At 41.8% G+C, this 11577-nt stretch overlaps 1 protein-coding gene across 3 annotated transcripts; it reads left to right on the top strand.

The window, feature by feature from the left end:
- Positions 1-438: 438 nt before the first annotated feature.
- Positions 439-6724, top strand: RAMAC (RNA guanine-7 methyltransferase activating subunit). Of its 3 annotated transcripts, XM_077124322.1 has the most exons (5): positions 439-607; positions 827-1003; positions 1274-1322; positions 5321-5499; positions 6211-6724. In XM_077124322.1, exons 4-5 carry the CDS (start codon positions 5330-5332, stop codon positions 6401-6403), a joined length of 363 nt encoding a protein of 120 aa, XP_076980437.1. In that variant the 5' UTR covers positions 439-607; positions 827-1003; positions 1274-1322; positions 5321-5329; the 3' UTR covers positions 6404-6724. The 3 variants fall into 3 exon arrangements, with proteins under 3 accessions (XP_076980437.1, XP_076980438.1, XP_076980436.1); XM_077124323.1 differs by lacking the exon at positions 439-607 and having other exon boundaries at positions 683-1003; positions 5310-5499; XM_077124321.1 differs by lacking the exon at positions 439-607 and having other exon boundaries at positions 685-1003.
- Positions 6725-11577: the final 4853 nt, after the last annotated feature.

Below are 11577 nucleotides of genomic sequence, written 5' to 3' on the forward strand. Positions count from 1 at the left end.
CCGCGTGAAACGCGCCCGAGCTCCGAGCTGGGGCCACGTACGGCGCCTGCACACCCGCAGGCAGGCCGAGACCGAGCCGGGACGGGCTGAGGGGCCGCGGCGCCTCGGCAGAAGCGCGGGCAGAGGGCACCCGGGACCCGGCTCCCGAGGCCTCCCGGCCGAGGCCGGCTCACGGGCCCGCGGCAGAGGTCCAGACGCGTCCATCGCCTCCTCAGCCTCGCCCTCGCTTCGCCACGTCTTCCCAGAACTTCCGCCCTCACGCGAGGCGCGCCCATTCTGAGGGCTTCGTACTCGGCCCGAGCTTCCCTGCTCAGCGGCAGGGGAGCACCGCCTGCCGCAGCCTGTTTCCTCGCCACCTGGCACCCGGCGGACGCTGAAGAGAAGCGAGGGGAGCCTGAGACATCGCGAGGCTCGACGGTCCCGCCGCGGCCTTTGCCTGCCGGAAGCGGAAGTCGGTGGTGAGCGGGCCCTGCCGGAAGTGACTCCGTTGCCTTGGAGCGGTGTGGGGGTCTGGACGTCCCCTGACCGAGTTGTGGCCGAGGCGGTTTCTTCTGCGTGTCTCGCCGGCGGCGTCGGGCCGGTGGTGGGTAGACGCCGCCCTCAGCTGGTGAGCCCCCACTCGGGGCAAGGGGAAGGCGCGAGCGGGCCGGGCGGAGCGCGCTGGGCCGGGCCGGGCGGAGCGCGCTGGGCCGAGCCGAGCGGCCGGCCTGGCGTCCTTGGTCTGCGCATCCCGAGTCTGGACTGTGGGAGACCGGGAGCCGCTGCCCTCTCGGCTCCTGCCCCGCCACTCGCCCACCCTCACGGCCAGTGCGTCGGTTTGCGGCAGAATACTCGAAGCCTTGACAAACAAGCCGTGGGTGCATCGAGGGAGCAGGACTGAAAACGCAGTCGATTCCAGCCTTTCTCTTAGTCTGCTGGTTTCCTGTGCTCACCCCCCTGGGCCGCGAACTCCGTTCCGGGGACTCGTTTCCAGAGGGTCTGCGCCTCTCCTAGTGATGAACGAGTGAGTAGTGTTCCAGCACACATCCGAAAGGCTGTGCCCTTTATTCAAAAGGGAAGATGCCTTGGGACGGTATTATTCGCGCTCGAGGTAGCCTGGCTTCAAGGCCGGAGGCTGCGGCTCCTCCTCTGGCTCTGGAGGAGACTGAGTTTCGGGTGGTGGCCGTGGAGGTGTTCGGAGCACTAATAATTCATTGACCAAGGCCCTGGTGTTGTTTCGCCTACCCCAGGTTTTTAGGGTTTCCTTCAGTGAAGTTCTGTTTTTCTCCCACAGATTTTAAGAACCTAAGTATTAAACAAGACAGCTGCCTCAAATCCCTGAGGTAGGTAAACATGGGATCAACTGAAATTCCATCCTAATATGAATAATGTAAAGATAACATTTGTTACCTCATGTTGGAGGGGGACAGAACATAAAAATGGTGATTTTTACTGCCCATCTTGATTAGGTGTGGGTCATCTTTATAGTGATTTCTGTAAAAATCGAGGTACGTTTTTCATTAGCTGAATTTATTTTAAACTCACTTTGGATTTTGAGTGGTTGACATCATTTGGCCACATTGAAAGTCTGGTATTTGTTGAGATAGCAGCAGCAGTCTGGGAGGTAGAAAGTCTGGATAGTGTTTCTTGCATCTACACCATAACCTTGGTTAAATTTTGGAAGTATGGAAATAATATTCTAAATATTAAATATTATTCTAAATATTAGAAATAATATTCTAAATATTATTTGCTCTTTTTTTTTTTAAGTTTTATTCACACAACCTACAACCCATCCTAAGTGTACAGTCAGTGGCTGTTGATAGAATCACACAGTTATGCATTCACCACCATAATTAATACTAGAACATTCTCATTTCTTCCCTGGGGGAAAAAAAATCCCATACCTATTTTTTCTCCTTATTATTGACATTTAGTTTTGGTATAGTACCTTTGTTACAATTAATGAAAGAATATTGCGATGTCACGTTAACAGACCTTAATTTGCAGTAATTTTTTTCCCCACATTCCACCCTATTAACACAGTAATAATGACGTTTGTTCCAGTTCATGTAAGAACTTTCTTATATTTGTACAATTAACCAGTGTCATCATACACTCTAGGTTTTGCTAAATTAAATAGTCCCAGGTTTTCTCCTCTAGCTTTCCTTCTGGTGACATACATGACTCTAGCCTTCCTCTTGCAACCATACTCACACTCAGCTTTGGTAATTACACTTACAGTATTGTGCTGTCATCACACAATATTGTGCTATTCATTTCCGAACATTTACAATCAGTGTTATTAAACATTCTTTACTTTTAAGCATCATTGCCCAATCTCTACCCACTTTTTATCTACTGATAACTTCGGCTCTCAAATTTAACTCCTGGAGTTTGCTCATTATAGTTAATATTAGTGAGATGATGCAATATTTGTCCTTTTGATTCTGGCTTATTTCACTCAAATGTAATGTCCTCAGAGTTCATCCACGTTGTTGTATGCGTCATCACTTCCTTCCTTCTTATAGCTGCATTGTGTTCTATCACATGCACACACCACAGTTTGTTTATGCGCTCATCAGTTGATTGACATTTGGGCTGTTTCCATCTTTTGGCAATTGTGAATAATGCCACTATAAACATTGGTGTGCACATGTCTATTTATGTCCTTGTTTTCAGTTCTTCCGAGTATATACCTAGTAACGTATATTCCTGGTAATGGGATTGCCAGATCATGTGGCTGTTCTATACTTGGCTTCATGAGGAACTGTCAAACTGCCTTCCAGAGCGGCTGCACCTCTCTGTGTTCCCACTCATAGTGAATAAGTATACTTATTGTTCTATATCCTCTCCACCACTTGTGGTATTTTGGCTTTAAAAAAAATTTTTTTTTTTTCTTCAGTAATGGCCATTCTGGTGGGTATGAAATGGTGTCTCATTGTGGTTTTGATTTGCATTTCCCTAATAGCTATTGGAATTGAGCATATTTTCATATGATTTTTAGCCATTTGTATTTCCTCTTTGGAAAAGTATCTATCCATGTCTTTTGCCCATTTTTTAATTGGGTTGTTTGTCTTTTTGTTCTTGAGTTATAGGATTTCTTCATGTAGTCTGGATATTAAACTCTTATCAGATATGTGGTTTTTGAATATTTTCCCTGATTGAATAGGCTGTCGTTTTACTTTCTACATGTGTTTTAAGGATTTGAAGAAAAGACAAACTAATAGTTTTTGTTAATGAAGAAGCAGTCTTCCAATAGCAAGCACATCTCTTTACCATAAACTTTTTATTAGAAGTTGAAATAATACAGGAAAAAACCCAGTTTTTAGATGTCAGATAAAAGGAAGATTTGGTTTCAAAGTTTCAGCATAATGCCCTATTTGCCCTAAGTTACAAAACAAGTTTTAGGAATCTTGAGGCAAGGGGCAGAAAGGTGAGTTTTTAGTTAGAGAAAGTAAGGATGGGAATGCTGATCAGTACCTGGGCAAGGAAGACTGGGAAGTGAGGGCTTTCTGCAGAGTCCTCCTAGGGCTGGCTCCAAGGCCTTGAATGAAGATGGAAAGAAGTCAACTGTTCCTGGTTCCTCGAGGATTAGGCCTTCTGAGGCTTAAATCTTTTCCTAGAGGCAGAGGGCTGTCTGATAAAGTGGAGGTCTTGGTTAAGAAATACTACTAGTTGAGTGAATCCATGATCGACCTGGTAAAACCCAGCTGATACAGATTTCAGTTTTTATAGCTATCAGATAAAATCTTATCTATAGTAGTTATTTTTCATTTGTCTCAAGATCTGGAATAAGAATCCAGTGAATATAATTAATATAAAGTAATTATCCTAGACTTTAATAGCTGTGCATTTAAATACCTTTCAAACATTTTCTATTTTCATGTCTCTCAACATATTTTCAGTCTTTCCTCTTTTTATTGGCTCCTTTCTCATCTCTTATAAGCAAGTTCAGATACCCTATCCTAGGAAAACCAAGAGATAAACTGCTTAGTAATCCTTAACTACTATCCTATCTTTCTCCTTTTTAGCCAGGCTTCTTGAAATCTTAGTTTATACTGTCCCTTTCATTTGCTTCTCAAATCAATTTCAGTCCTGCTTCAATCTCCACTATTCAGTCACCTCCCAGTGGTAAATCCAGTTTTTTTCTTTTGCTTCTTTATCACTGTACCACTTGCCACTGCTGGCCATTCGCTCAGTATTCTCTTGGCTTCTATGATAATCTTCAGGTTCTCCTCTTATCTTTTCTTCATCTTGTCTTTAAATATTGATGTTCTCCGGGATTTTGTTCCATTATCCTCTGATTTCACATTTTCTGGTAGGAATCATATCCATTCTCACAGCATTAACCACCAACAAAATTTCTGATGACTCCAATAGTCATCTTCAGCACAGCTTTCACATAGTTAACTGTGAACTGACTCTCTGTTTGGATGTAGGGACTACAGCTAACTTCAAACCCAAGCGTGTGCTTTAGTTCCCCCTTCTTCCTGGCACTATAATCTAATTTATTTGGACAGAAGCCTAAAAGTTATCCTTTATTTCCCCCTCACCTCCTGCATCTATTCAATGATACATTCCTCCTAGAATTCTTTTAAAACTAATCTCAGTCCATGCCCCAGATTAAGCCCTCAGCATGTCATGTAAATTACTGCAGTTATCTGCTGTGGTCTGATTTCACTAATCTATTTTCCTGTTAGAAAAGTGAACCTTCTAAAATAGTAAATTTGATTTTAGACTTCCTGCTTAAAACAAAACCAAACCTTCATTTTTCCCCCATTGCCTACAAGAAAAAGTGCAAAGTAATTTGTGTTGCTTTTCGAGATTTAACCTCTGCCTACCTGGCCAGTCTCATCTCTTGACATTCCCTGTTCTCTTTATATTTGCACCATATCTGTTTCTTCTAGTCTGGGAGCTCTTTGAGGGCAGGGTCCATGATGGCTCCTGGTTAGGACAATGCCTGGAAGAAAATTGTCAAGAAATGTTGAATGTCTAAAGTCTAACTGAGCTTTAAAACTACATAGGGACAGCTATGAATACGCTGTCTAAAATAGTTTACTTTTTTTTTGTATGCTGTATGGGCGGGATCACATTTCATTCTTTTTCCATGTAAGTATCCCGTTATTGCAGCACCATTTGTTGAGGTTTTTTTGTCTGTCTGTTTGCTTTTGTTTGTTTGTGCTTGGGAAGTGCATGGGCCAGGAATCAATCCTGGGCCTCCCATGTGGTGGGCGAGAATTCTACCACTGAACTACCCTTGCACCCCCTTCACTTGTTTTTTTATTAACTGGTAAGACAGTATTAATTTCTTAAAAATGACTAATTAGAAACTATACAGGATTTCAGGATGACTGATACTTCTGAAGCTGTTCCGAATTTTGAAGAGATGTTTGCCAGTAGATTTTCAGAGGATGACAAGGAGTACCAGGAATATCTGAGACGACCTCCTCAGACCCCTCCAGTTGTTGAAGACTGGAATAGCAGAGCTGGAGGGACCCAGAGAAACAGAGGAAATCGGTATGTATTACTTGTGAAGAATAGGGGCTGACTGGGGAAGAATAGCTTTATTCTGTTCTGGAATAGCTAGGCTGAGGCCCGTGAGGACAGGGACCAGCGTGCTGTTGAGAATGACGCACCGAGGCCCTAGTGACAGCGCCTGGCACTGACTAAGTGCCTGAAAAACACTGCTTTAATGTTTTGTCAGCACCGTATTTTTCTCTCTTGCTGTTCAATTGTGTATATGTGTTTTAATGTTTTTAAAAATGTTCCTTCTATGGGCTAAGCAATATATTATTTTCTTTGCAAATATACAAAAAAATCCTCCACAGAATCCCTGCATGTTTCCACAAAACTCCATAAAGAGGGTGTCATTTTGGTTTTACTTCAGGTTTATAAAATGGAAACAACTTATATCTAATATTTCAGCATTATCAAAATAATCAATTGCCATATGGCTTTTGTGCAACTGAATTGGTTTCAGTTGATTCAGAACTGTTTTACTGGTTTGTGTTGTAGTCTGTCTGTTTCTCTGTGAAGTGTGCCCACCAATGCTGGAAAAATGCCTTAGATCTTAGAAAAGCTTCGAGCGAGTGATGCTGTAATGTTCTTACAGAGAAAAATGCTTTTACTCTCTTGTTTGTTGAGGATTAGCTTGAGAAATCAAGTGTACTAGATAGATTTGTCATGTTTCTAAAAGGGAAGTTTAAAAACCATTTTGTTTTGTTGTAGGTTGCAAGATAACCGACAGTTTAGAGGTAGGGATAGCAGACGGGGGTGGCCAAGTGACAATCGCTCCAATCAGTGGCATGGACGCTTCTGGGGCGACAGCTACCAGCAGCACCGACGAGAACCCCCCTACCCTCCCCAGTATGGACACTACGGCTACAGTCAGCGGCCTCCCTACGGTCACGGCTACTACTGAATTTCTGCCATTCACTTCAGCCACAGAAGTCTGAGTGTGTCTTCATTTGGTTAAAGTTTCACATCTGATTTTAGAGAGTAGATTATTAATTTTTTGCAACTTGAGACTTTTTTTTTTTTTAAATAGATGTTACTAGAGAGATGTGGTGGTAGCTGGGAATAAATCGTCCCCTAACAAGGTTGTGGATTATATTGCTTGAACTTCTACCCCAGATTCATCTGTTTTACAACTTAATGTGTTTTGAGTTTGGTATTTTTTTTCCATGTCTGACCTTCAGGAGTTCTTTGTTTTACACAGAAATAAAAACTTTTAACTAGAAAATACTTGCTTTTCCTTTGTAATATAAGAGAGTATCCAGGGCGGGCCACGGTGGCTCAGTAGGCAGGAATGCTTGCCTGCGATGCCAGAGGACCCGGGTTCGATTCCCGGTGCCTGCCCATGTTAAAAAAAAAAAGAGAGAGTATCCATACACCCAGACATGCTCATTTCTAAAATTTTACAGATATTAGTACAATCACCTTATGGATGCACAGCTATGCTTACTTGTAATATATTGTACATACCACTCGCAGTTAGAAGATAAAAATAATGTACTTTGTGTATGATTATTGGTTCTACAGGTTTGAGTCACCTCCACATTCACTTCAGGCTCTTTTTGTAGGGAAATTAAGAATAAAGCTGTAAAATGAGGAAGGAATTACTTTCAGTTTCAGTGTCTATTGATGTGGTAGGTGGGATTAGGGCATACATCGTTTTCTGTAAACTAGGCTTTTTGCTAACTTAAATATAGGGGTCAAAATTCATACATCATACAAATGTTTACCTGTAATGATAAATAATGGTGTATTTTGACTCTCTACTCTTATTGCATTTAATGTTGGTTCATTTTGCAATGTTCTCTTTACTTCCAAATGTGTACCTTTGCTGCTTGCTTTTCTAGAAATACAGTGTTGCTGTAAATGACTCTGAGTGATCATTGTATTCCATATTATTTAAATGGTCATGATACTTCCATATAAAATTGAGCACCTTTATTCCCAAGTTTTGGAGTTATCCCATTCATCATTGTGCTGAGATGAGGTTTTTGATTTTTTTATTAACTGTCCTTCATATCTGTTGGAAAGGGTTTATTTGATTTAAGGGTAATATCAAAAGTACAAATTTTTTCTTAGGTCATAGGAATTAAAAAGCACCTTCCTAAATCTGCCTTCTGCTGCCTTCTCTCTCAGCACCCCATTTTAGGTCCTTGAGGTTGACTCCTCTTGGTACTTACCCATGTTGGGGTTCTTTCCCCACCGTTCCCCTTCCTGAAGAATCATACTTTCACATAACTGTTTTCTTGGGAAGGGTCTAATAAACCAGTTCACACTGGTTTGTAAATAAAAAGATGATAAGGGAAGGATTTTTCCTGCATTCCTCTAATTACATCAGCCAGCAACAAGCTCGACTATAAATATTTAGTCTAGAGAGGCTAGACTGTCCTGATTGCAACCCAAGATCTCCGAAAGCAGCGGGTGTTCAAAATACTTGTCAGCTGCTAAAGCCCAGGCACTGACAGGTCAGGACAATGGTTGGTCATAGCTTTGGAGTAGGATCCTGAGGGCCCTTTGCTGTGCCAGCTGTTTACATTTGTTAGGGGAATCTGTGGGCCCAAGGGGCAGTGTGGGAGCAGGGGATGTCTCTCTGGAATCTCAGAAGAGGTTATTTTCCAACAGTATTTAAATATTTTAGTACCTAGTATAAATGGGGGGCCTGTGGCCTATTAGCCCTACTTGAAAGAATAGTCCACCCCTTCGATGGTGGCTTATCAAGGTGCAGGATTTAGTTCATCCTCTAGAGCAGCTAGTAAATAGCAGGAACAGGACAGAACAACAGCTGGGGCCAAATTAGTGACTGGACATACAGCATACTCCAGTCCGGACACGCTGGACCTGCTGCGAGCCCCCCCAGAACCCTGCGTCCCCCAAGCCATGGTGGCCAGTGCCTCTCCCCAACAGGCTGCTTCCCAGGGGCTGAGCCCAACCAAACTCGAATTGTGGAACTAATTAACAAATTCTGACTACTAAAAATAGGCCCCCAGCTCAGCCGAAACCTAGAAAAGGTAAAGTTACTAGTTTTTACCCCAGTGCAGAGGGGGCAGAGCTGAGGTGGGGAGGAAACCCAGAAGTTTTTTTGATCGGACAGCACAAAATACTTGTAAAAGATCTGGACCCTAAAAAAAAAAACAGAGGGGACACATAGGACCTGAAGATACTTAGAGCAAAGTATCAACTTAAGCTCTTGATTAACAAACAGGAGGAATGGGGTCCTACTCTGAAAAGGGGTTTTTTTCCCTTTGTTTCTACCACTTAAAACTGCTCTCAGGCCCCAACTGCCCCAGGCAAGGGAGGAAGTAAGCTTGTCTGAGAGACAAAGAGGCTGGTCAAGGGAAAGAAGGCAATTCCCTGGAGCTGTGCCTTTCCCAGGAGAGGGGTGGGGCCCAGCTCAGGTGGAATCCCTCCCTCAAGGAGTTCAGACCCCAGGGACAGGAAAACTAAAGCTATGAAAGCCAGCCTACAACCTCTCCTCTGTCTCAACCACCCCCCCGCAGGGAGAGTCTGCTGAAGTTAGGCTGGTGGGACCTGCAGGCAGACAAGCACCACATACCAGGCAGGACAGGAAAAACAGAGCCCAGAGACTTCACAGGAAAGTCTTTCAACCTGCTGGGTCTCACCCTCAAGGAAAACTGACACAGGTGACTCTTTCCTCCTGAGAGACCAGACTGATCTGAGAAAATCTGACTGGGGTTATAATACCTAAGTAGACCCTACCAAAAGAGGGGAAAAACAGAGGCACCATACAGGCAGAGCAAAAAACAAGAAAATAAGCACTGAAAAATTCTGATCTGTTAAAAAAAACCTACGCTAGAGGTCTAGAATAAGCTGAACTGAATGTCAAAGAACAGAGAACAAAGCCATCCAGCAAGAAAATCATGGCTATAAGAGTGAAAACAATCTCCAGAATAAACTAAGGAAATTAAATGCCTAGACACCAGCAAAAAAATCATACTATGGAAATTGAAGATATGGTCCACTCTAAGGAACAAACCAACAATTCAAATGAGATACAGGAGTTTAAACAATTAATTCAGGATGCTCGAACAGACATGGAAAATCTCATCAAAAATGAAATCAACGAATTGAGGGAGGATATAAAGAAGGTAAGGGGTGAACAAAAAGAAATCGAAAGTCTGAAAAAACAAATCGCAGAACTTAAAGAAATGAAAAGCACAGCAGAAGAGATGAAAGAAACAATGGAAACCTACAATGTTAGATTTCAGGAGACAGAAAACAGGATTAGTGAACTGGAGGATGGGACATCTGAAATCTGACAAGCAAAAGGAAATATAGGGTAAAGAATGGAAGAATATGAGCAGGGACTCAGGGAATTGAATGACAGCATGAAGTGCACGAATATACATGTTGCAGGTGTCCCAGAAGGAGAGAAGGGAAAAGAAGGAGAAAGACTAATGGAGGAAATTATCACTGAAAATTTCCCAACTCTTATGAGAGACTTAAAATGACAGATCCAAGAAGTGCAGTATATCCCAAACAGAACAGATTGAAATGGACATACGCCAAGACACTTACTAATCAGAATGTCGGATGTCAAAGAGAAAGAGAGAATTTTGAAAGCAGCAAGAGAAAAGCAATCCATTATATACAAGGGAAGCCAAATAAGACTATGCATAGATTTCTCAGCAGAAACCATGGAGGCAAGAAGACAGTGGTATGATATATTTAAGATTCTAAAAGAGAAAAATTGCCAACCAAGAATTTACTAGTCCCAGTAAATTCAAAAAGGCTGAAATCGTACAGAACACTTTCTTGGATCATAAAGGAATGAAGTTGGAAATCAATAATAGGCAGAGTGCCAGAAAATTCATAAATATATGAATGCTCAATAATACACTCTTAAACAACCAGTGGGGTCAAGGAAGAAATTACAAGAGAAATCAATAAATATCTTGAGGCAAATGAAAATGAAAATACAACATATCAAAACTTATGGGATGCAGTAAAGGCAGTGCTAAGAGGGAAATTTATTGCCCTAAATGCCTATATCAAAAAAGAAGACAGCAAAAATGGAAGAATTAACTGTTCACTTGGAAGAACTAGAGAAAGAACAGCAAACTAACCCCAAAGCAAGCAAAAGGAAAGAAGTAACAAAGACTAAAGCAGAAATAAATGAAATTGAGAACATGAAAATGATTAAGAAAATCAACAATACTAGAAGTTTGTTCTATGAGAAAATCAGTAAGACTGATGGACCCTAGCAAGGTTGATAAAAAGAAGAAGAGAGAGGATGCAAATAAATAAGATCAGAAATGGAAGAGGAGACATAACCACTGACCCTGCAGAAATAAAGGAGGTAATGAGAGGATACTATGAACAACTTTATGCTAATAAACTAGACAACATAGATGAAATGGACAACTTCCTAGAAAGGCATGAACAACCAACACTGACTTGAGAAAAAATAGACGACCTCAACAAACCAATCACAAGTAAAGAAATCGAATTAGTCATTAAGAAGCTCCCAAAAAAGAAAAGTCCAGGACCACATGGCTTCACATGTGAATTCTACCAAGCATTCAAGAAAGAATTAGTACCAATTCTGCTCAAACTTTTCAAAAAAATTGAAGAGGAGGGAAGGCTACCTATTCATTCTATGAAGCCAATATCACCCTCATACCAAAGCCAGACAAGGATACTACAAGAAAAGAAAATTACAGACCAACCTCTCTAATGAATATAGATGCAAAAATTCTGAATAAAATTCTTGCAAATCAAACCCAGCAGCACATTAAAAGAATTATACACTATGACCAAGGAGGATTCATCCTAGGTGTGCAAGGATGGTTCAACATAAGAAAATCAATCAATGTAATACACCATGTATCAACAAATCAAAGCAGAAAAACCACATAATCATCTCAGTTGATGCAGAAAAGGCATTTAACAAAATTCAACATCGTTTCTTGTTGAAAACACTTCTAAGGATAGGAACAGAATGGAACTTCCTCAACATGATAAAGGGAATATATGAAAAAACCACAGCTAACATCATCCTTAATGGGGAAAAGCTGGAAGCTTTCCCCATAAGATCAGGAACAAGACAAGGATGTCCATTGT

Source organism: Tamandua tetradactyla, chromosome 12 (assembly GCF_023851605.1).
Source record: "Tamandua tetradactyla isolate mTamTet1 chromosome 12, mTamTet1.pri, whole genome shotgun sequence".
Classification (NCBI taxonomy): Eukaryota; Metazoa; Chordata; class Mammalia; order Pilosa; family Myrmecophagidae; genus Tamandua; species Tamandua tetradactyla.

Excerpts from the sequence above, each read along its gene's own strand:
- RAMAC (XM_077124322.1), top strand. The coding sequence starts at position 5,330 with ATGACTGATACTTCTGAAGCTGTTCCGAATTTTGAAGAGATGTTTGCC. Across the intron at positions 5,500-6,210 it reads CAGAGAAACAGAGGAAATCG|GTTGCAAGATAACCGACAGT; the intron begins GTATGTATTACT and ends GTTTTGTTGTAG.